Source organism: Salarias fasciatus, chromosome 4, assembly GCF_902148845.1.
Source record: "Salarias fasciatus chromosome 4, fSalaFa1.1, whole genome shotgun sequence".
Classification (NCBI taxonomy): Eukaryota; Metazoa; Chordata; class Actinopteri; order Blenniiformes; family Blenniidae; genus Salarias; species Salarias fasciatus.
This window is the reverse complement of record NC_043748.1, coordinates 20,927,508-20,947,693: the sequence shown is the minus strand read 5'-3', so window position 1 is coordinate 20,947,693 and position 20,186 is coordinate 20,927,508. Positions and strand designations below refer to the sequence as shown.

Sequence of the window (20,186 nt, the reverse complement as noted above, 5' to 3'; positions counted from 1 at the left end):
CTCAACAAACATGAAGTTCACAATTTTTTACATTTAAATATTTCATTTTATTTCCCATAAATAATAAAATACATAAAAATATATTGTTTTTATTGCCATGTGTCTTTGTTTCCACACTGAAACCACTTTGTGATGACATAAAACATTTTTTTTTAAATAAAATTGCAATAGATTATTAAAATACACATTATTCATTACATTCATCTTTCAGACACAACCAGCATGAGTTGATTCTCAGTCTCTGAGGGATTAAAATTACAGGGGAAAGAAAGCAGAAAAGCCTGAAAATGTCTCATTCCAAGCTCAACATTCTTCATCAAGTTTTAGGCATTTTGTACAAAAGTTCTGATTTCAGATTGTAACCATGAAACTGCCTCCCAGGCTGAGGTCTGCTGATCGCAGGCGTCACTCGGCTCACTGCAGGACGAGCAGCAGAGGAAGGGACAGGACGAGGACGCGAAAGGCCCCGGCGATGGAGGAGGCCGCCGCCCTGACGGAGATGAAGCCTGGCTGGTTGGTGCCGATGTGGCCTCTGATCCAGGACTCGTACTCCGACACCCGGGTGTAGACTCCGGGGACATCGGCATCGGCGCAGCCCCGTGAGACGCTCACCACCCCGCACTCCACCCACACCGAACCGTTCTTCACCACCAGCGGACCGCCCGAGTCCCCCTGAACACACACACACACACACACACACACACACACACACACACACGGTTTCAACCTTCAAACCTTCTCCTCCACAATCCTGAAAAGTTGTTCCACTTTGAAAATGAAACTTTTTCCCGGAATATTAAATAACAAGTGATCAGGGAAGTTTTGCTGTCTGTTGTGAAATGTGGTTGAATTGCAGCCGTGGTGTGTGTGTAGACCTGTGTGTGTGTGTGCACAGCCGGCTCACCCGACAGAAGTCTTTCCCTCCCTCGGACAGGCCGGCACACATCATGTTGTCGGTGATGAAGCCGTAGGTGTTGTTACAGACTGAGTTGGACACGATGGGAACGTCCACCTCCTGCAGCGTCTGAGGGGACGGCAGAGGCACTGAGACACACACACACACACACACACACACACACACACACACACACACACACACACACACACACACACACACACGAAACACGGTTACTCGGTGACACAACTCAATATCACAAGAAGAAGAAAACAGAGTGAGAGCAGCAAGCTGTTTGTGTCAGTTACCTGAAAGTCTAAGAGTAGAAAAGTTGAGTTACTGCAGTTAAAATGTAACTTACTGTGAATAATCGACTCACATGTTATTTATCAGTCACGTTCCAAACTGCACAAGGAGCACAAAGTGCTCGACGTTACGCAGGACGCCTCTGCTGCAATGTCTCGTAACATTAACACTTCTTTCACCTGCTAGCTGCTTCGCTTAGCTTAGCTGCTCCACAGCTTCTCACTACTTCTACTAAACTGCACGGTAACTCAGAGGCTGTTAGCCATAGCTTCTTAAGAACAAGCACCACCTCCACCTGTCCTCAGTCCCTCTCTCACTGTCTCAAATCACTCGCTAGCTTAGCATTAGCATCAGTGATGGCTTTTCTTCCCTCTTCTCTCCTGCTCAGTGTGTTTGATGTTCTCTTCCTCGTCAAGGTTAATTTCCTCTGGCCTCTTACCGGATTTTACAAAGTTTAGCCAAATGTCCTCACTTAGCCGCTGGTTGGTTGTCTAGATGGTGTCTGAAATCAATGTGGGCTACACTGAGGACTGGAACAGGTTCTGGGGAGAACCTGGTCTGAGGAGGGATGGCATCCATCCTACTGAGAATGGTGCAGGTCTGATTTAGAGTTATGGACCATTCTGTTACTCTCTCGAATCCCGGACCTATAGTTTGAACTGATGAAGTTAAACATGGAGTTCCACAGGGTTCTGTCCTAGGACCTGTGCCCTTCACATTATACATGCTTCCTGTAGGGAATATCGTCAGGAAACACTCCATTAACTTCCATAAGACCGTTCTATTTGGTGAATCTTCCAGTTAGGACTGATGAAGTGAATAGTGTTTTTTTCCTCGTGTGCTTCCTGGAGATGTCCCTGCCCATCCTCACCTCCCACGTTCACGGTTCCCCAGCCGGTGACCCATGCGGTGAGTCCAACCTTGAAGGAGCTGCCAGTCCCTGCCAGGCACACGGGCCGGATGTAGTCGGTGAAGTTGACGGCGGCGGAGAAGCGCACCAGCGCGATGTCGCTGTCTCCTGTGACGGTGTTGTAGCTGGGATGGATGATGATCTGCGACACGTTACGCGACACCTCGTTGGGGTTGGCCAGTTCCTGCGTCTGACGGCCGAGGTAAATGATCAGGCCCGATTGGTTGTTGAAAATATTCCTGTAAGATGAGGTGGTTAGCGATGCGGGGTCAAAGTTCAGGTGTGTAGAGAGGCGGCTGGGAGGAGCTCACCCGGGGAAACAGTGGGCGGCGCTGAGCAGCCACAGATCGTTGACCAGGGAGGCTCCACAGAAGTGTTGGTTATTGTAGTGCAGACTGGCCTGCCAGGGCCACGCCCCCGGGGCGGCGTCCACGCCTCCCACGATCCTGGTGTTCAGCGTTGCCTGACCACACACTGGAGGATCACATGAGGAACAGCAGCTTCCGTCAGCGTTAAACGAAGGGAACAGGAGGGTCTAACTATGGAGTACCAGGGACGGTCTCCACCTTCACCATAATGCTCTGTTTCTACCCTCCTAATGATGTATCCTTTGCCAGATCATCATCGTAGCCTCTTTTCGTGACATCCCGTCACTTTCTTCGTTTTTCGTTTTTTCCTGATGGACTCTCTCATGTTTGGACCTGTTCCTACAGCATATTAGCCTGCGGTTCTGTGGGAGGGACATGAGGCGTGTGCTGTGAAACGCTAGGTTTTCTTTCTGGCTGCATCCTGTGAGCTGAGGGCAGCGATGGAGGTTTGAGCTCTTCCTCTTTATTCCCCTCCAGTTGGTGTTTCTGGGCCTCAAAGTAGGATCAGTGCCATAAAAACCCCAAAGATGCAGAGTGATGGATGATTTCCTCAACCTTTAACCCTCAGCTGTGGACTCATTGCCGTTGTTTCAGGGTCTACTTTGTGCGGTTTTGGGCGACCGTCTCCACAGACGTGGTTCCTAAAAGAAAATAATAAAAGGAAAACTCACCATCGAGCTGTGCGTTGATTTCTGTGGGAAAGAAAAACAGGATGTGAGATCGGTGTTTCTGTTAGAGCTGAACCGACCAGGGCACACACACACACACACACACACACACACACAAAGGAGCCACATTCCAATGGAACATGTAGATGTTCTACAAATAGTAACAATCAAACAAAGCTGTTGACAGATGTTCCACAGGTATCAGCAGTGGAACGAAGGGGGGGGGTTCTCACACATTCAACTTGATATTTCCTCCTCTATCAGCTTAGAACTAAAATAACATTACAGTTTTGTTGTCCAATCTCTAGACCAGAGGTTCTCATGTGTTCTGACTGCAGGACCCTCCATCAGCGGGTGTGTTCAGTGTGTTCCGCTGAACAGAGCTGAGGTGAAACCCTCTCAGATGACGGTAGAACTGCTGCTGTGGTAGTATTGTTATCAAAGTAGAGCTGCTCTGTTCTGTAAGACCCGCGACCCACCAGCTGAGAAACATTGCTTTAAACTACTTAATTCCAAACATGTTTTTCATATCTACATAACCAATACAGACATGACTGCTGGACAACAAATGGCGGAACCGAGCCCTCATGGTCACCACTCCCTGACCAGACAGCTCTGGCCCCGGAGGAAATCCCGTCTGCCTGGTTCCGCATTTTCTCCTCGGATTGTTGTTCACAGCGATGTGAATGCAGAAATACTCAGAAATGCAAGTTTGAGCAAAGTTTTCTCAAGATATGTCCCGTAAGCATCAGAAAAATGCCACAAGAACAACATGAAGACGTGATTTTCATGGGAGTTTGTCTTTAAGCGTTGATCAGAATGTGTCTGGAATAAATTCTCAGGAAAATCCAACTCAGACTCAGTGATGTCTGAGCTCGTGGTTAGGGTTAGAGTTGGTACTTCCAATGTTTCACTTTTAGCTACTAAAATCTGTAGGTTATGAAACGGAATACCAGGAGTAAATTAGATGGAATTATGAGTTCAAATAAAGTTTTAAAATAAAGTTATTGACAGTAACGTGAGTACTCTCAATTTGTTACTTTTGGTCCCCGTTTGTTCAAAAGTGCTTTCAATGTTAGATGCTCTAAATTGCAGTTACAGATGACTAAAAGTGCACACTTGAAAAAACTATTAATCAAACTACTACTGCAGTAATGCATTTTATTTTGTTACTTTGAAATTCTCAGCTTTTAAAGAGTTCAGAGTGGATTACTTGGAGGAAATGGTATTCAGGTATGAGTGAAATAACAAAGACAGAAGTTCAAGTATTCTGAAACAGGACTGAGTGTGAGTATTTGTTAGGTGTAGAAACGCAGACGAGTGTGTGTATGAATGTGTGTGTGTGTGCAGTGTGTCACAGACCTGTGAGTGTGAGGAGCATCAGCAGCGCCTGTGCAGTCAGCATCTTCTCCTTCATGGTGAACTTCCTCCAGCTGTGTGACGCCAAGAGAGCAACGCTGGACCAGTTTACCTGTGAGCAAGGCACACCTGCAGGAAGACCCACCCACTACTGGGCAACATACATACATACACACACACACACACACACACACACACACACACACACACACAGAGCATTGTACAGAATGTGGTGGTGGAGCCCGTCTGGATCTGGTCTGCTCAGGAGTCTGTGCTTGTCTTGTGCAGTGTCCCAGAGGTCCTCATTGAACAGTGCGGCCCCCTCAGGGACCAGGTTTTCCCAGGTTCCCTGTCTGTTGCCATGTCTTCCCAGGATTTAGGGTCTATGTGTCATCTCCTCATGTTATCCTCAAACCTCTTCCTTTGGCCTCCACGGACCCATTTCCCTGAAACAAGCTGATTTCATCGTCACTGACAGCTTTTGATGAGAGGAAGGCTGCCGAGATCTGGGAAGTGGTCCACAGTCTCCAGGCTGATGTTTGGGGGCAGGATCGGTGTAGTGCTGTTTGGTGGGTGGTGGAGGATGTGGGTCTGTTTTATATTAATGGCTCTTGCAAAGGTAAACAGAATGTCCAGTAGGTCTTCTACTGAGAGCCTATAGGGTGGTGTCATCTGCATACTGTGGCTCCATGATGGATGTGGGACCGGTTTGACTTTTAGCCCTGAATCGGCTGGAAGTTGAGGAGTTGACCATCAGTTCTGTCCATAATTAGAACTCTTTGGGGCAGATTTTTGCTCCTCAATCCAGGTACACTCCTTCGGAGTGTAGCTAAGCTCCCACTCCAATGATCTGATGGTGTACAGGAATTGAGAATAAAACTGGAGATCTGTGTGACATTTCTTATCAACCACAGTGAAGTCTGGCTAAAATCCCTGCAGCATCCACAGCTTTTCTGGAGTGTTTTTTTTTTTTGAGCCAGACCAGAGCAGAAATCCTCTCCAGAATGTGAACATGGCTGCTTCATTCAGGACAACATGAGTGTGAATCTGCCTTTTCACACATGAACATAATTAGATCAGAGTTCAGAGGCAGATTTGTTAGACTGGATGTTTCCGTGCACTGCCCGTCTGCAACACGGGAAAAGATGGATTTTTGTGCTGAAAGGTTGAACTATTGCAAGTACAGCGTGTGCCAGTGATTTTGATGTACGTTTTTCAACTGGACGCTTCCTTTTTCACAATTTTGAAGTCGCCCCCTCCCAGGTGGGTTTTAATGTAACCCAGGGTAAATTAAACACTAGACTGGGGATCAACTTTAGGACTTTCCTCACATTTTCAGAGACATTTTGAACCGTTTGTTTATATCATAGTTCCACAGTTTAATCAATATAACATGAAAAGGAAGGAGTGACGTTAAATGTTGTGTTTAACATGTTTGTAGCTCATTCCAATGTTTTTTCAGTATTAGATCTGATTGATCTCAGAGATACGAGGGATTCGAGCCCTCCGTCACTTCCTCTTATCTGTCATGTCTGCAATGTTTTTCTTGGGTGCTTTCAGGTCTGTTTTCTAAATCTTTCAATCCAGTCGTGTTTATTTGACGGTTATTTCAACATCGTGATTCATCCCTTTGTCACCTTCATGCGTCTCTGTTGAGCCAACGCCCACGGCCACGCTACGCCCTGTCCTGATTTCAATCTGCATCACTTTCAGAGTTTGTATTTGTTTAAGGATTCTCATCATTCTCTTCTTTGGGTTTTGTGGTTTTTGGACCGTTGTCATTCTTTAGGGTTTATCCTACTGAACTGCACCCTCTATTCAAACTATTAAGAACTTCTTTACTGTTGTTGATGAATCAGATTCAGTTTGATGACAGCAGCAACCAGTCAACAATGAATTCAGTCAGTTAAGTCTGAACGCAGAAGGTCTGCAGTGACTTAGAGTTCTTATTTTGAAGTATCGAGGTCTTAATGATAACCAATGATGTCTCATGATACTGGTATTTGAAGTATAAATAATCTTGAATGGATGGAACGTTACACTATATCACAAAATGCCATCCCTCATAAATCAATGCAGACAGCTCACTGAACAGGATTTAAGATTGAAATACTCTCTGACCATGATCAATAGTTCAAAATAAATTAAGACTAACTCGAGAAGTGAAGCAAAGCTTCAGCATGGCACTTTTATAACACTTTTATTTTAACGGCTTATACTGATCATTGTCAACAAGTAAAGGAGGAAGACCAGTGGTGAATCTGTACGGGTGATCACACCCAGGACAGGACGGCAGTGAGTGTATGGTCATGAGTTTGTGTCAGTGTATATGGGTACATGTCTAATGGAGGGTGCACTTTTTAATATGTGAAAGTGGGTATGTGTATAAAATTGCTAAATGACTTTTCTCTCTCTTGTATATACACAAGGTATATATTTTTTAAAAAAAAAAGTATTCTCACCCTTCCTGGGCAGTACCTCCTTCCAACTGGGGTCCTCTACCTCCTGAGGGTTCTGCAGGATCTTAGCTGTTCTCGCACTGTGCTCTTCTGGACAGAGATCTCAGATGTTGCTCCTGGTATTTCCTGGAGCCATGCATCCAGATTGGGGGGTTCCTGCCCCTGGTGCCCCCATCACTACTGGCACCACTGCTGCCTTCACAGCCCACGTCTTCTCCAGCTGCTCTCTCAGCCCTTGGTATTTCTCCAGCGGTTCCTGTTCCTTGGTTCTGATGTTCTGTCACTGCAGATGCTCCATCCATCACCACTGCTCTCTTCTCCTGGTTCTCCTGGTTCTCCTGGTTCTCCTGGTTCTCCTCCACCACTGTGTCAGGCTGATTGACCATCACCAGTTTGTCAGTCTGAATTTTGAAGTCCCTCAGGATCTTGGCTTGGTTGTTCTCTGCCGCTTTTGAAGGTGTGCTCCATGTAGACTCTGGGTTCTGCAGTTCGTGCTCGCCACAGATGTTTCTGGTCACTCTGCCTCAGCCTGGTTCTGGTTCAATATCTGTTTTTCCTGTCAGCATCGTGCCCCCTGCTGTGATGTGCTGTACTGTTTCAGGCGCTTCCTGTGACAGTCTGCTCCTGGGGTCTGGTCTAGTGTGATCCACCTGTTGTTCTACTGATCTGCTGTTCAGGGCCTGTTCTTGTGCAGCCATGATCAGAGCCTCTGTGCTCTTTCAGTCCTGTCTTTTCCAGTGACTGTTATCTTCTCTCTCTGTCAGCCACTTCTTCAATTTTTTGGAGGTACATGTAGGTGTAGGGGTTTGTCTTTCCATAACCCCCCCCTCTGCCTTCTCGTTCTCACAGGGCGTCACTCGTCCGAAGCGTTCACTTAGCAGGTTGCCATTGGGGTCTTTTTCTGGATGTATTTTTGGAGTGATGATGTTTCCTCCTGGATGGTGGCTTTGACCTTTGACACTCACCAGTCCTCGGCCTCCCTCGCTTCACTTCATGTACAGCCTCTGTTCACTGGACTTAAGCAACCTCCTCACAATGCATAGAGGATTTCACCCTGTCTCGGTATCGGCAGCTTGCATCTCTTCCAGTGGCCAAGATATCCGTAGTAATGACACATGCCTGAACCTGTACAACATCGACAGGGAGCTGAGAACCTGCCTGGGAAACTCAACAGGAAACTCTATAGGATTACTATTGCAACAACACATCATGGAAGACAACTCTGGAAGCTACCTGGAAGCCAGTGTCAGAGGTCAGTATCAAATGTTACAGATACCAAGGAGACGCTCTGTGAAGCTCTGTAGAGATGAAAACTACTCGATAGCTCGAGACCAAATCTTAGATTAGTGGACATTTGAAGGGTTACAGATTGTAATGGACAGTATTCCTGTTTCTCAAGTACTTATAGCAGTCATTCATGCATTGGTTACTTCTTAATATCGGCTGAACTGCGATCACATGTGACAGAATGTTGGTGCAACAGTATTGTGATAACTGACCATGCGCCGATCGCTTTGTAAAATGAAATGAGGTAAAGTTGAGCAATACCCAAGATGATGGAGATTACAAACATTTTTGCTTTAGGATAAAATATTTATGTTTTTAGATGAATATTTTGAAAATATTAAGGAAGAAGCCTCAGCCAGTATAAGATGGGAAGCTTTTAAAGCTTACATCAGGGGAGAGATAATCAGTTATACAAGTACTCAAAATAAAAAATATAACCAGGAAGTTTGGTCATTAGAACAACAAATGAAGACCCTAGAAAATGAATTCTGTAATGGTAACGATCCTGAGAAACTACACCAGCTAACTCTCACCAGAGCAAAGTAGCAACAAGTTTATTGAGGACTAAACAAGCATCCTGTGAGCTTCAGTTATAAACCACTGTATAGGATTCAGACTGCAAGTGTTCTTGCTCCCAAAAGCGCATGCACACACACACACACACACACACACACACACACACACACACACACACACACACACGCACACACAGAAAAGCAGCATAACAAAGAGGTGAATCCAGCGTCTGGCTCCTGCGCCGCTGCTCTTTCCTCCGGCAGACAGACCATCTTTGTTCGGCCCTCATGCCTCCGCCATGCCTCACCCGAGCGCCGCCCTGACCGCCTCGGCCTGCGGCGCGTTACGTCATGCCGCCTGTTTGTTTTGGATTCTTTGTTGGATCCTTTGATGCTGTGTTTGAAACGCTGCCCATTTACGTTGCCTGGAGGCATTCCTGACGTTGTGAATTATCTCCTGTCTGAATAACTGGTCTTTGCGTCGGCTGTTCGGACTCACTGGTTCCCGCCGGCTCACACCTGGGTGAAGACAACTTTTGTGTGACCTGGCTCTCGGTGATCATCTCTCCAAGATGTTTTCTGTGTTGGCTGTCAATAACACCAAATTTAAACAAAGCTGCTTGTGTAACGATGCCCTATAAAGTAACGCAGTTAAAGGTCATGAAGTATCAGTGGACTTGTCACTACTTTTACTTCACTTACTTGTTACTTGGCAGATCTAGAAGCTGGAGAAGCAGACCTGGGATCAGTTCTCACAACCGACCGGTCACCACAGTGGGTGGGGGATCTGATCGGATATTGATTACTGATCAGTGGGAAAATGTCTTTAAACAGTGTAGCTGGGACTGGATCAAGAGTAGAGGTCGACCGACATGGGATTTTCAAAGGCCGATGCCGATACCAATTTTTTTTTTTTTTTTTTTTTTTTTTTGTCATTCAGCCGATGGCCGATATCTAAGGCCGATTTTGGAAGCCGATATTCAAGGCCGATATGCTTATATATGATTATTATGATTATGACTATGATTATAAAACACAAGTGAGCCACTAAAAGTATAAACGTGTATGTTAGAAATTAAATACTACTATTACAATAGTAGAACTCCGTGACATTTATTTAAAATTAAACTGAACACAAAAAGTACAATAATATCCAAAAAGTAACCTGAGTGACATTTTGTTTCAGTGCAAATACCTAAACTATGTCAAAGTTTTTTTCTAAAACACTTAAACTTTATAAAAGTTTAAGTCTCATAACCGGAAGGCTGGCGGTTCGATTCCTGCTCCCGCAGGCGTAAAACTGTCATTGTGTCCTTGGGCAAGACACTTCACCCACCTTGCCTAAGTATGAAAGTAAATGGTAAATGGACTACATTTATATAGCGCTTTTTACCCTGCACTGACAGAGCCCAAAGCGCGTTACACTGCAATATCACATTCACCCATTCACACACCATACTGGGTGGTGGTAAGCTGCTGTTGTAGCCACAGCTGCCCTGGAATGTAGTGTGAGAGTGAGTGGTTGGTGGTGGTCGGAGGGGTCGATGGCGCAGATTGGCAGCCTCGCTTCCGTCAGTCTGCCCCAGGGCAGCTGTGGCTACAGTAGTAGCTTACCACCACCCAGTGTGGAGAGAATGGGTGAATGTGATATTGCAGTGTAAAACGCTTTGGTCTCTGCTAATGCAGATGATAAAGTGCTATATAAGGCCCCATCCACACGAAGACGAATCCAGGCCAAAACTCAAAAATATTTGATCAGTTCACCCTGTCATCCACACGATTTCAGCATTCCGTGGATCTGAAACCGAACATTCTTTTAAGCCAGGTCCCAGAGTGAACAGATCCGAAAACTGTTGAATCCGTGGCTCCGTAAGTACTCCTGTTTTGGAGCGTTTCCTGATACACTTACGTGTTCGCGCTACGTTGTAACAAATGCGCAGAACACTGTAAACAACAACAACAATGGCGCTGTGCAGTGTAGCAGACGTCCTGCTGAAGACTGAAGCCTTTTGCCGCTTTTACAGCAAAATATTGAACTCCTTCAGCACCACCGGATACAACTAATCAACATCGAGAATGCGATGCTTCATGTATATATATATATATATATATATATATATATATATATATACATATATATATATATATATATATATATACATATATACATATATATATATATATACATATATACATATATACATATATACATATATACATATACATATACATATATGTATATATGTATATATTTATATTATATATATATTTTTTTTTTCTTTTTATTGTAAATATACACGTGCATGGCAAACATTATGCCAGGGGGTACACAATAATCGATCAGTTTCTTTCAAATGGTTTACATTTCTCACAGATACTGACAGTTTTTACAGCCTTTTTGTTTTCAGAGTCTTTTAACATTTTAATACAAGAGAGCACAACATTTTTGAAGTGGGTGAATGACGGCTTCTGCCTGCTGTATTTGCATTTATGAATAAAGAATTTTGATTTTCGGATTGGTAAATTGATGATAAAAAATCCATCCTTCTTTTCCTGTTTTCTGAAGAAACAACAAAAAAAAAACACACACACATTTTCCTACCTCAAAGTAAGGTCCTTGTATACATTATTAATTACAAAGCGACAGAAATCCTTACAAAAGATCTTGGAGTCATCACATGTCCAAAAGAGGTGTTGAGTTGTTTCAGGGTGATTTCCGCAGAAAGAACAGTTCACATCAACGTCCCTTTTATTTTGTCATGAAGTGGTGAGCAGGATGCTTCATGTAATGTTGGATCGACCACGAAAAAGATCACAAAGGGCTGCCTAGGCGGAGGCGCTATGATATCGCCATGTATTTCCTGCGGTTGTCAATGAAGCGCCACCTAACGGCCTGGCATGTTATTGCAACGTTTCCGCCATTTTGAAAACAGTCATGTGGACGGTCATAAATACTGAATCAACTCCGTCTTTACGGGCAAACGGTTTTGGAACTATGAGCGTTTTGTCTTCGTGTGGATGGGGCCTAAGTGTAGTCCATTTACCATTTAAAATAAGAATATAGAATCACAAAGTAACTTGAAAAGTGATTTCAGTGCAAATTGTTGATTCAAGCGTCTTGACTTCAGACATCAACGACCACAGTGTAAAGCACACTACCCAATCAAACTGTAAACAGAAAAGTGGTTTTAGTGCAAATTGCTCATTTAAGTATCAAAGATAAACATTATCTCAGAATAAATTAGACATTAGATATCATGTCTCTGGCACTCTTTGTACAGGTGAGAACAGATCTGTGTGACCCAGATTAGTTTTCTCTGATAACATTCCCCTTAACTATGTCCAGGGGCGAAACTCCTCAGGTGGCGTTGTCTGCAGCACTAATCTAATATTACACGACCCTGCCACACCAATACCAGGACAGCTGCTGTTCACTGGCTCCACAGATGGATTGCAGTTAATATTGATGAATCATTTCCTTGAATTTGTTCAGTGTCCTCTGACAGACATCTACATTTGAATTTTTTCCCAGGTGCTTTAATGTAAACAGGAATGATGTCAGGAAGTGATCAGACAGGACAGGGTCTAATGATGGGGTCTAGTAATGAGTAGGTTTGTTCACCTTCTGCCAAAAGCCAGTTTATCAAGTAATGATTGAGGCTCTCAGTGTCAACATCCACATGGATGTTAAAGTCTAAACTAGAATGATTTGGTCTGAACTCATCAGGCCAGGTTTTCTGTTCCAGTCCTCCATGGGGACCACATTGTTTTCACCACCAGCGGTTCATTGAGGACCTTCAGCTGAACATGGTCCGATCGGGGACGGGCCCGGGGGGAAGTCACAGAGTCCAGCATGACTGCAAACTGACACATCCATGCAACATGATGTTCTTCGTCCTCCAGCTCCTCTGCTCCGTCCTGAGCGTCTCTCCCGGGACGTTGGTTCCTCAGACGAGCGTCTTACTGATGGAGCGACAGCGACTTGAAGAGCGAGGAGCTGAAAACAGGCAAACTGAGGCTCCAGCGGAAACTCAGGGGCTTTTCTCTGTCAGTAGAACCCAGTTCCTCTCCAACCTGTCAGCCCAATGGAGCCCTCTGGTGGCCCAGACCCCAAACAGCGGCCTGCCCCGCTTCTTCACAAGCTCCACCCTCACCTGAAGACTCTGCCTCCTCCTCCTCACCTGAAGACTCCGCCTCCTCCTCCTCACCTGAAGACTCTGCCTCCTCCTCCTCACCTGAAGACTCCACCTCTTCTGCCTCGTGCTGCCGGAGGAGGAGGAGGAGGAGAAGATCATGATGATGAGCCTCCTACTCTTCTTCTTTCTCCTCCTCCTCCACCTCCTCCTCATGCTCATCATAAATTTTATCCTCCACCACCTCCTCATTGTCTTCCTCTTTCTCGTCCTTCTCATTCTTCTCCTCCTCCATCTACTCGAACTCCTCCTAATCCTCCTCTTCCTCCTCCTGTTATTGTTTCTCCTCCTCTCTCCCTCCTCCTTGTCATCCCCCCTTCCTTCCTCCTTCTTCTCCTCCTCTCACTCATCATTTTCCTCCTCCTGTTCCTCTTTCTTCTCCTCCTCTTCCTCTAACTCCTTACTGTTTCTCCTCCTCCTCCTTCTCCTGATCATCATCATTTTCATCCTCTTCCTCCTCCTCCTCATCGTCATCATCGTCATCATTTTCTTTTCTTCCAACTCCTCAACCTTCTCCTCCTCTTTCTCCTGATTCTTGCTTCCCTCCCTCTCCATCATTTCTTCCTCCTCTTCATGCTCATCGTCATTTTTCTCCTCCTTCTGCTCTTCCTCCTTTTCCTCCTCTTCTCCTCCTGCTACTTCTTCTCCACCTCCTCCTCTTCCTCTTGTTGTTTCTCCTCCACCTCCTCCTCCTCCTCCATTTATTCCTTTTTTTTCTACTGCTCCTCCTCTTCCTCCTCCTCCTTCTCCTGTTGCTTTTCCTCCTCATCATCATCTTCATCCGTCTCCTCCACCTCCTCCTCCTTTTCCCATCCTCCTCCGTGTCTTGCTTCTCCTTCTGATCTTCCTCCACTCCTTAGTTGTCTCCTCCTCCCCCTCCTTCTTCTCCTTATCATTTTTCTCATGCTCATCATTTTTTCCTCCTCCTCCTCCTCTTCCTCTTCTTCCCAATTTCGACTTCAAAATACTGGTAAGGCTATAGTAAGACCATTATTTAGTGAAGATTGAAAAAAAATTTTTTTTCTCTATTTCAACTTTAAAAAAGTGGCAAAGCTATAGTAAGACCATCTATTACTGAAAATTGGAAAGAAAAAATTCTCAATTTCGACTTCAAACCGCGGCAATGGGCTACTAGTGGGCTTCAACTCGCTCACGCAGACCGCGCTGGTGAGAAAGGGACGTCTGAACACGCCGCTCCAGCGCCCACGCCGTCTACACGTCCGCCCCGCGCCGCGCAGTGACCGCTATGTGGGAATCAGGCCTTATAATTTTAATTCACACACAGAGCAACTTCCATCCATCAGAGAACGATGAGTATACTGTAAAACAAACACAAAGAAACCAAAAAAAACAAAAAAACAAAAACCAAAGCAAAACAAAAAAGAAAACTGTATGTATCCCAATGTACTGTAAATGAAGCTGGAGTTTCAAAGCTCACTTCTTCACTGGTCCTCCTCCTCCTCATGCAAACACATCCATGTCTGCTCTTCATGGTATTGAAGTGTGTTTTTGATTAATTTTGACAGCTGAACAGATGATTTTGCAGGTGGTGACTGATACAATGAAATTAGGCTGATATGTTTTGGAGAGAAAAACCATCAGACTGAGAATCAATCAATCAGTTCAGATCAACATGATATATTTTCACTTGGGAATTGTGCTAAATCTGTCCTTACTGTGCTTATTCATCTGCTACAATTTTCTGAGACATGGAGACGTGCACTAAGACATTTGCAATGTGATGACATGAATGAGAAATACTGTTCTGTTGTGAGCAGCTACAGGGTAGTTTGGAGATTTGTCCATGTTGTTTTGAAAATGTAATTTCGGTTTCAAGAAATGAGCCAAACCACTGGAGAAAAACTGTAGTGAAACTTGGGAAAAAAAATTGTCCATTTCGACTTCAAAAAAGTGGTAAGACCATTCTTTTAGTTACAGTTTTTTTCGATTGCTAAAACATGTTTTTCAAAACTGTACGTTTTTTTCAAAACTGCACACACAAAACTCCAAACATCAAACACATGTGGTACAATGACCGAGCAATAAACCCCTTTTTGGAAATTTGCATGCACAGTTCGTGATCCAGCATTAAAGAAAACCAAGGCAGTGATGGCAAAATACAGTGTTTTTATTTTCGACTTTTGCTGAAGTTTAACAGTTGAATTAAAATCTTTTGGGAAACACAGTAGCCCAATAATCGAAAAGTAAATATGGAATTCCGAAGTTAAACAAATTTAATACACAAAATTAGTAAAGAAACTCCAAATCAAACAATTAGTAATAGCAAACCAGACGAATTCCAAAACCCATATCTACTTTGATTTTAAAGTGCTGTAGTGCTTAAAGTGCTTGAGATGTTAAAGTGCTTTGAGTATAAAGTGCAATTGCTGTGCAAATGGGCAAAGGGTAAAGTGCTTTTAGTTTGAGGTAGATGTTAAAATACTAAACACTAAACCACAAAACCCAAAAGCAATCCCTTCATTAACTCAAAGAAAACACTAAACACTACAAAATTAAGACAGGCTATCAGTGTTAAGGGGGACAGGGGAATTAATTTATTAGAGATATCTTCTTTAAAACAATAGTTACTTTAAGACAGTACTGGAATTAGAGAGCTTAATGAAATCATGTTTAGAGCTTAAAGAACAGCAGCGGCCAGCTATGAACAGAAAAATGTTTATGAAAAACCAGCCGATTGCCTAAACATCTGTGTTTTTGTAGATTTAATAAGCAAACTTACGTTCAGCTCGACACGACCGCACCCGAGCTCTCAAACGCTGAACCTAACCCACCGGTGGTCGATCAGCTGATTAAAGGAATACTCCACCCAAAAAACGATTTGGCCTCATTTTCTACTCACCCTCATGCTGAGAAACACTCTGGAGCACTTTTTTGACGATTCAAATGCAGTTGGAGATGTTTGGGGACTTTCGTTGTCAACAAACAGGGACCGACAGAGCCCGACAGAAAAAATGGTCCATAAAATCCACAAAACGTTCCCATTTTCCTTCATACTGCTCGTCCGCTGTAATCCAAGTGTCCTGAGCGCGTAACGTCCATAATTAATTCTTAACGAGGTCATTTAGTACATTTTAAGAGCCCAAACAGGGCACTCTCATACAGCTCCATTGCATGTCTGTGCACGCACCCTTAACTACGGAAGCCGCGGCAGACCAAGCAACACGCTTGTGCCCTTTCAGCAGGACACCGAATTCAAAGCTTTAAAACAGTAGCCAATCACTTTTGTGATTGTCCACAGCTCGGTCACTCACAGCAGAATATAAACAGCGGAACTTCTTCTTCTACGCTTGCAATTTAGAAAAGTAGTCGCTGAAAGCGCGCAAGCGTGTTGCTTGGTCTGCCGCGGCTTCCGTAGTTCAGGGTGCGCGCGCAGACATGCAATGGAGCTGTATGAGAGTGCCCTGTTTGGGCTCTTAAAATGTACTAAATGACCTCGTTAAGAATTAATTATGGACGTTACGCGCTCAGGACACTTGGATTACAGCGGACGAGCAGTATGAAGGAAAATGGGAACGTTTTGTGGATTTTATGGACCATTTTTTCTGTCGGGCTCTGTCGGTCCCTGTTTGTTGACAACGAAAATCCCCAAACATCTCCAACTGCATTTGAAACGTCAAAAAAGTGCTCCAGAGTGTTTCTCAGCATGAGGGTGAGTAGAAAATGAGGCCAATTCGTTTTTTGGGTGGAGTATTCCTTTAAGTAGCGTGAAGAGAGGGACGGGACCGGGTGGTGCGTTCAAGGCCCCTCCGCTCACAGAACACTTCAATCACCCACTCGGTTACACACAAATTGCTAAAACACTGACATGCCCTTGCAAAACAACTCTGCCATCAGATCTCTTACAGTTTTTCACAATTGCTAAAACACTAAACCCCACTGCTTGAACCAAACTCTCAGTGGCCTAAACTCATTTTTTGAATCAAACACTCTTTTGGCAAAAACTTAAACACTGTTCTGGTCCTATGCTCAATTTACAAAACCCATCTGCTCTTTTTTGCAAAACCTTAGACACATTCTCAGTCACTAAACACATTTCACAACATTTTTGCAAAATTGTAATCACTGGCAGCAAAATGTGAACACAACTCCAACACAACTGTCATCTTTTACACACAACAGCTCAAAACTGAACACACATATTTCTAATGATGTGATCAGACCAAGTGTGCACAAAGACAAGATGCTGGAGACTGAACCTCCAGGACCGGGACCATGCAGTAGTGTGCTTTGGTTTTGTTCGTTTCGTATTTATTTTTTGTTATGACAGTGAATTTAGATATCACTTTGACTTAGATGCTTTTTTTTTCTAAACGCATTTCCAATACGTAAAATAAACATTTTCTGTGCACTACACACTCTGAAAACTGCTGGTTACTGTAAAAATAACCCACATTGGGTGGAATTGCTGACGCAGCGCTGGGCCCAAAAGGGACCGAGCCAATGCTGGGTTATTTCTACCCAGGTGTTTGGGCTGAAGATTTGACTCTGATGCTGGGTCAAGATTTATCAGCGGGTCTGGGAAGGTCACTTTACAGTAAAAATGTAAACCCTCAGAATTCAGAAACTCGTGCCCTCTGCCATGCAAGGCTGTCAAACCCTCCACTGGAAGCCAGCTGGGGTTCAGTGCAGTTCATTGACATGTAGAGGAAAAGATTTGAACTAACAACCTCACAACTGCTAAACAACCACTCTACCAACTGAGTCACAGCCACACATGAGTATCAGGAGAGGGATGTCATACGTCTTTTCCTTCTTAGCCATTGCAATACTCTTCTGTGAAAACACAGGACTCCAGTTTTCTGCTGCGTTTGTTGCCAGAAGTCTCCAGATGCAAGAAGGAGAAGGAGTTGCAGGAGTGTTCAAAATGGTGATTTTGTTCAAATCATCAATTCACTCTGCTGGGTCGACACAATTCATCTAATTTGGGGTAAAAGTGACCCAATCTGCACAAAATCTAGGGCTACCCAGGAAATGTGTTGGGGAAATAACCCAGCAGGTTTAAAAGTGTGGACTGCTGGTTGTGTCCTCAGTTATTTCATGTAGAGTCTAATGAATGATCTGAGGTGAAGATGTTTTTACCTGCTGTGTGTGAGATCTGAACGCAGAGTGTGGTTTTGATCACAAGAGAAGTGGTTTTGAGGCGATAATTCGATTTTGACAGAAATGTCTGAGGTTTTAGTGAATGTAGTGTGGATTTTTGGATTTGTGTTTAAGGTTTTGAGAAAATGGATGGAGGTTTCAAGAAATGTGTCTTAGCAATTGTGAAAAACTGTAACATGTTCACAAAATGGAGCTCATCTTTTCGCTTGGTAAACACAGCCATATTGTCACATGACACACACACACACACACAGACCATTCACTGAATCAACACAATAAGCTTTTGGCTGAACACTACCAAGCATGGACAGAACACTGTAGAGTAAAATTGAAAACACAATTATAGAAACGGAACACACTGAATTAATGACAATGTCCCCTTCTCTCATAGACCAACAAAACATCACAAATTTTCAGACAAAACATTTTATTTTGACATGTTTACATGTCTCACCCCCACCCCCCAACCGTCCCCCGCTCTGACGCTCCACAACCCTCCCCCACCACCTCTGAATGGGGGCGCTCGTCTCGGGCTCATCTGGGGCGCACAACAAGCCCGGGCCAAAGCCCACATCTCCACAAGCCTCCTCAATTGATTGAAGCAGTGGGACAAAACTTTAGAGATTTGGATATTTGTGTGTTGTGGATTGATGCTTTGAGATTTCATGTGAGAAGTGTGTGCAAACCTGAAAAACTGTGTGTTGTGTTTTGACAACAAGGTGACGTGAAATTGACATCAGAGTGTAAAGAAGGAAAGTTAGAGTTGTAATACGATAAGGAAAACTGAAGTAGTAACCAATTGAGTCAAGCGATTGGGGGCAGAAGTAACGGTAGTGAAAATTATGCTTAATTTTTGCTTTTTGTATTGTAGCAATCAAAAAAAACTGTAACATTGGATTTTTTTTTATCAATATCAACTTCACAATAGAGGTAAGGCTATGGTAAGATCATTTACGAGTGAAAATTGGAAAAAAAAAATTCTATTTCAACTTTAAAAAGTTCTAGTAAGACCATCTATTAGTGAAAATTTGAAAAAAAAATTTTTTTGTCCATTTCGACTTTAAGAAAAGTGATAACACTGTAGTAAGACCATTTATTAGTAAAATTTGGAAACACATTTTTTTTGTCAATTTAGACTTCAAAATAGTGGTAAGGCTATGGTAACATCGTTTACAGGTGAAAATTGGAAACAATTTTTTTTTTCCCAATTTCGACTTCAAAAAAGTGGTAAGGCTAAAGTATGAGCATTTATTCGCAAAAATTGGGAAAAAAAAATTTTTTTTCAATTTTGACTTCAAAAAGTATTAAAACTGTAGTAAAATCATTTATGAGTAAAAATTAGAAACCTTTTTTTCCCAAATTAAACTTTACAAAGTGGTAAGACCATTTATTAGTGAAAAGTGGAAAAAAAATATTTGTCCATTTCGACTTCAAAAAGTGGTAAGACCATTTTTTTATTAAGATTGGAAGGTTTTTTTTTTTATCAATATTGACTTCAGAATAGTGGTAAGGCCATTTATTATCAAAAATTGCAAAACAAAAAAAATTTCACAACTTCAGCTTCAAAGTAGTGGTACTGCTGTAGTAAGATCATTTGAGTGAAAAGAGGAAACACATTTTTTCCCCCCAAATTAGACTTTAAGAACTCATCAAATTTAGAGGCCTGACCTTTAAAGGTGCCTTAAGGATTTTGCACATTTTATGTGAAACAGCGCCCCCCGCAGGCCTTCGGCGTAACGCAGCTTAGTGAAGACCTCGTCCCTGTGGCTCGCGTGCACGGAAGAGGGGGACTCCGTCTTTGCTCGTTTAGTAGCGCTCAAGTAAGATTTAAGTTTCTTTTACCTGGTGGAGTCTGTGTGGAGCTGTGGCAGTGCTGGAAGCCAGTCTGTTCTTACTTTCTGGAAGATCCTGCTCAGTTGTTGCTCACTAAGCATCTGGCGGAGTAATGGCGGACATAATGAAACCTATCCAGCCGGAGCGCGCATTACGTCATTCCTTTCAAATTCTCCCAAAAAAAACTCTGGTGCCGGACCGGCACTGTGACTTTCAAGAGACAATTTAGCGCTGTTAGAGGTACTTGTAATGAATATGTCAGGGCACATTGT

At 43.5% G+C, this 20,186-nt stretch overlaps 1 protein-coding gene across 1 annotated transcript; it reads right to left on the bottom strand.

Moving 5' to 3' along the window:
- Positions 1-319: 319 nt before the first annotated feature.
- LOC115387323 (prostasin-like) lies at positions 320-4,579 on the bottom strand. Its single transcript, XM_030089994.1, has 6 exons — positions 4,510-4,579; positions 3,151-3,171; positions 2,423-2,585; positions 2,073-2,350; positions 905-1,044; positions 320-672 (listed from the first exon to the last, which is right to left on the bottom strand). Exons 1-6 carry the CDS (start codon positions 4,562-4,564, stop codon positions 415-417), a joined length of 915 nt encoding a protein of 304 aa, XP_029945854.1. The 5' UTR covers positions 4,565-4,579; the 3' UTR covers positions 320-414.
- Between the last annotated feature and the right edge of the window lie 15,607 nt (positions 4,580-20,186).

Coding starts and splice junctions, on each gene's coding strand:
- LOC115387323 (XM_030089994.1), bottom strand. CDS start 4,564: ATGAAGGAGAAGATGCTGACTGCACAGGCGCTGCTGATGCTCCTCACA. Junction 2,586..3,150: donor AATCAACGCACAGCTCGATG/GTGAGTTTTCCT, acceptor GTGATCCTCCAG/TGTGTGGTCAGGCAACGCTG. Junction 2,351..2,422: donor GCCGCCCACTGTTTCCCCGG/GTGAGCTCCTCC, acceptor CTCATCTTACAG/GAATATTTTCAACAACCAAT.